The sequence below is a fragment of the Propithecus coquereli genome, unplaced genomic scaffold, assembly GCF_000956105.1.
Source record: "Propithecus coquereli isolate 6110/MARCELLA unplaced genomic scaffold, Pcoq_1.0 Scaffold4, whole genome shotgun sequence".
Taxonomy (NCBI): domain Eukaryota; kingdom Metazoa; phylum Chordata; class Mammalia; order Primates; family Indriidae; genus Propithecus; species Propithecus coquereli.
In genome coordinates, this window is record NW_012149729.1 from 2,681,896 (window position 1) to 2,683,106 (window position 1,211).

The 1,211-nt window shown below is 30.6% G+C and overlaps 1 protein-coding gene across 1 annotated transcript in view; it reads right to left on the bottom strand.

Moving 5' to 3' along the window:
• Positions 1 to 1,211, bottom strand: part of PTPRZ1 (protein tyrosine phosphatase, receptor-type, Z polypeptide 1) — a 242,740-nt gene that overhangs the window by 17,505 nt on the left and 224,024 nt on the right. The window contains exon 23 of the mRNA XM_012652731.1: positions 649 to 795. Within this exon, the coding sequence (XP_012508185.1) occupies positions 649 to 795 (147 nt within the window). The remainder of the gene's footprint in view (positions 1 to 648; positions 796 to 1,211) is intronic.

Genomic DNA, 1,211 nt, shown 5'->3' on the forward strand with positions numbered 1-1,211 from the left:
ATCTTTTAGTATTTTACTGCAGTTCTACATAAATAATTATTGGCAAAGAATTCAATAATAAATATCTTGCACACAACCAAGAGTTTAATAGAACATTATATTATCTTGTAGATAACAATAGTATTTTTTATATAACCAAGAGTTTAGTAAAATAATCCTAGTTTATTGTATTACACGTTTTTGAAGCACTTCTTCACTTATCAACTCATATTTCACTTATCACTCACCAACTCTCTGCATTGGTAGAGAGCAGTCAGTTTCGGTAGGTAGTGTTTTTCCCATTTCACTTAACAGAATACAAGGGAAGGGCTTGCATTAAAACACAATTCAGAATCAATAACATTATTCTTTACTATGTTTATTTTCAGCCTAAGTCCTATTAGCCACTGATTTGGAGTAAAAGAGAAATCTTTGATTTCCTGTGTGTGTAGAATTCAGGAATGGTGTAGTTTAATGATGACTAATTGTTTAATGATTCTATAAGATTTTGAAAATGAAACTGACAAGTAAGGAATATTGATTATTTGAGTACTTTGACACAATTTGGAAAAAATCAGAATCCTTTTTTTTATTTCTGGGAAAGATCCTTAAGTCAGCATATGTCTATCGCATGTTTAAGGTGAAAAGTTTGTTAACTTATATCCTTACCTGTGTTGCTTCTAAGATAAAGTCTTGAATTATAAGCTTTTCCTCATTAGAAAGACATTTGTGTTCTTCAGCCATAAGAGTGACCTTAAAGCTCTCACAATTTATAGGTTCATCTTTATTTGGCCAGTAAACAAACTCATCTTCTGCCTGGAGGATTAAAAGCCAAAGAGTCTAGATTTTAACAAAAAGCCTAATAAGTCAGTTGTGAAATAAAGTTAATTAGTTGGCATGGAAATCTCAACTCAAATTTTTCTTAGAATCTCAAAATTTACTCTTAAAATCTTCCTGGTGTCTTCAACCAGATTGATGTGCAGAATAAAATACTATACTTAAAACCCCAAACTATTATCTCGTGATTTTGGGTTCTTAGCTTATCAATAACAACAGCAAGCTTGTTGCTTCTATAACTGACAACCAAGTAAAGAAGATTCAATTGATTTGAAGAGCTCTGCAATTTCTAGCTTCATTTGGAATGGTCAGTATAACTTTGTAGACAAGAACTGAATATCAAAGTTAAGTATCTATCTATGTAAAGCCTAAATGAAATATTTATTTTGTTTTAC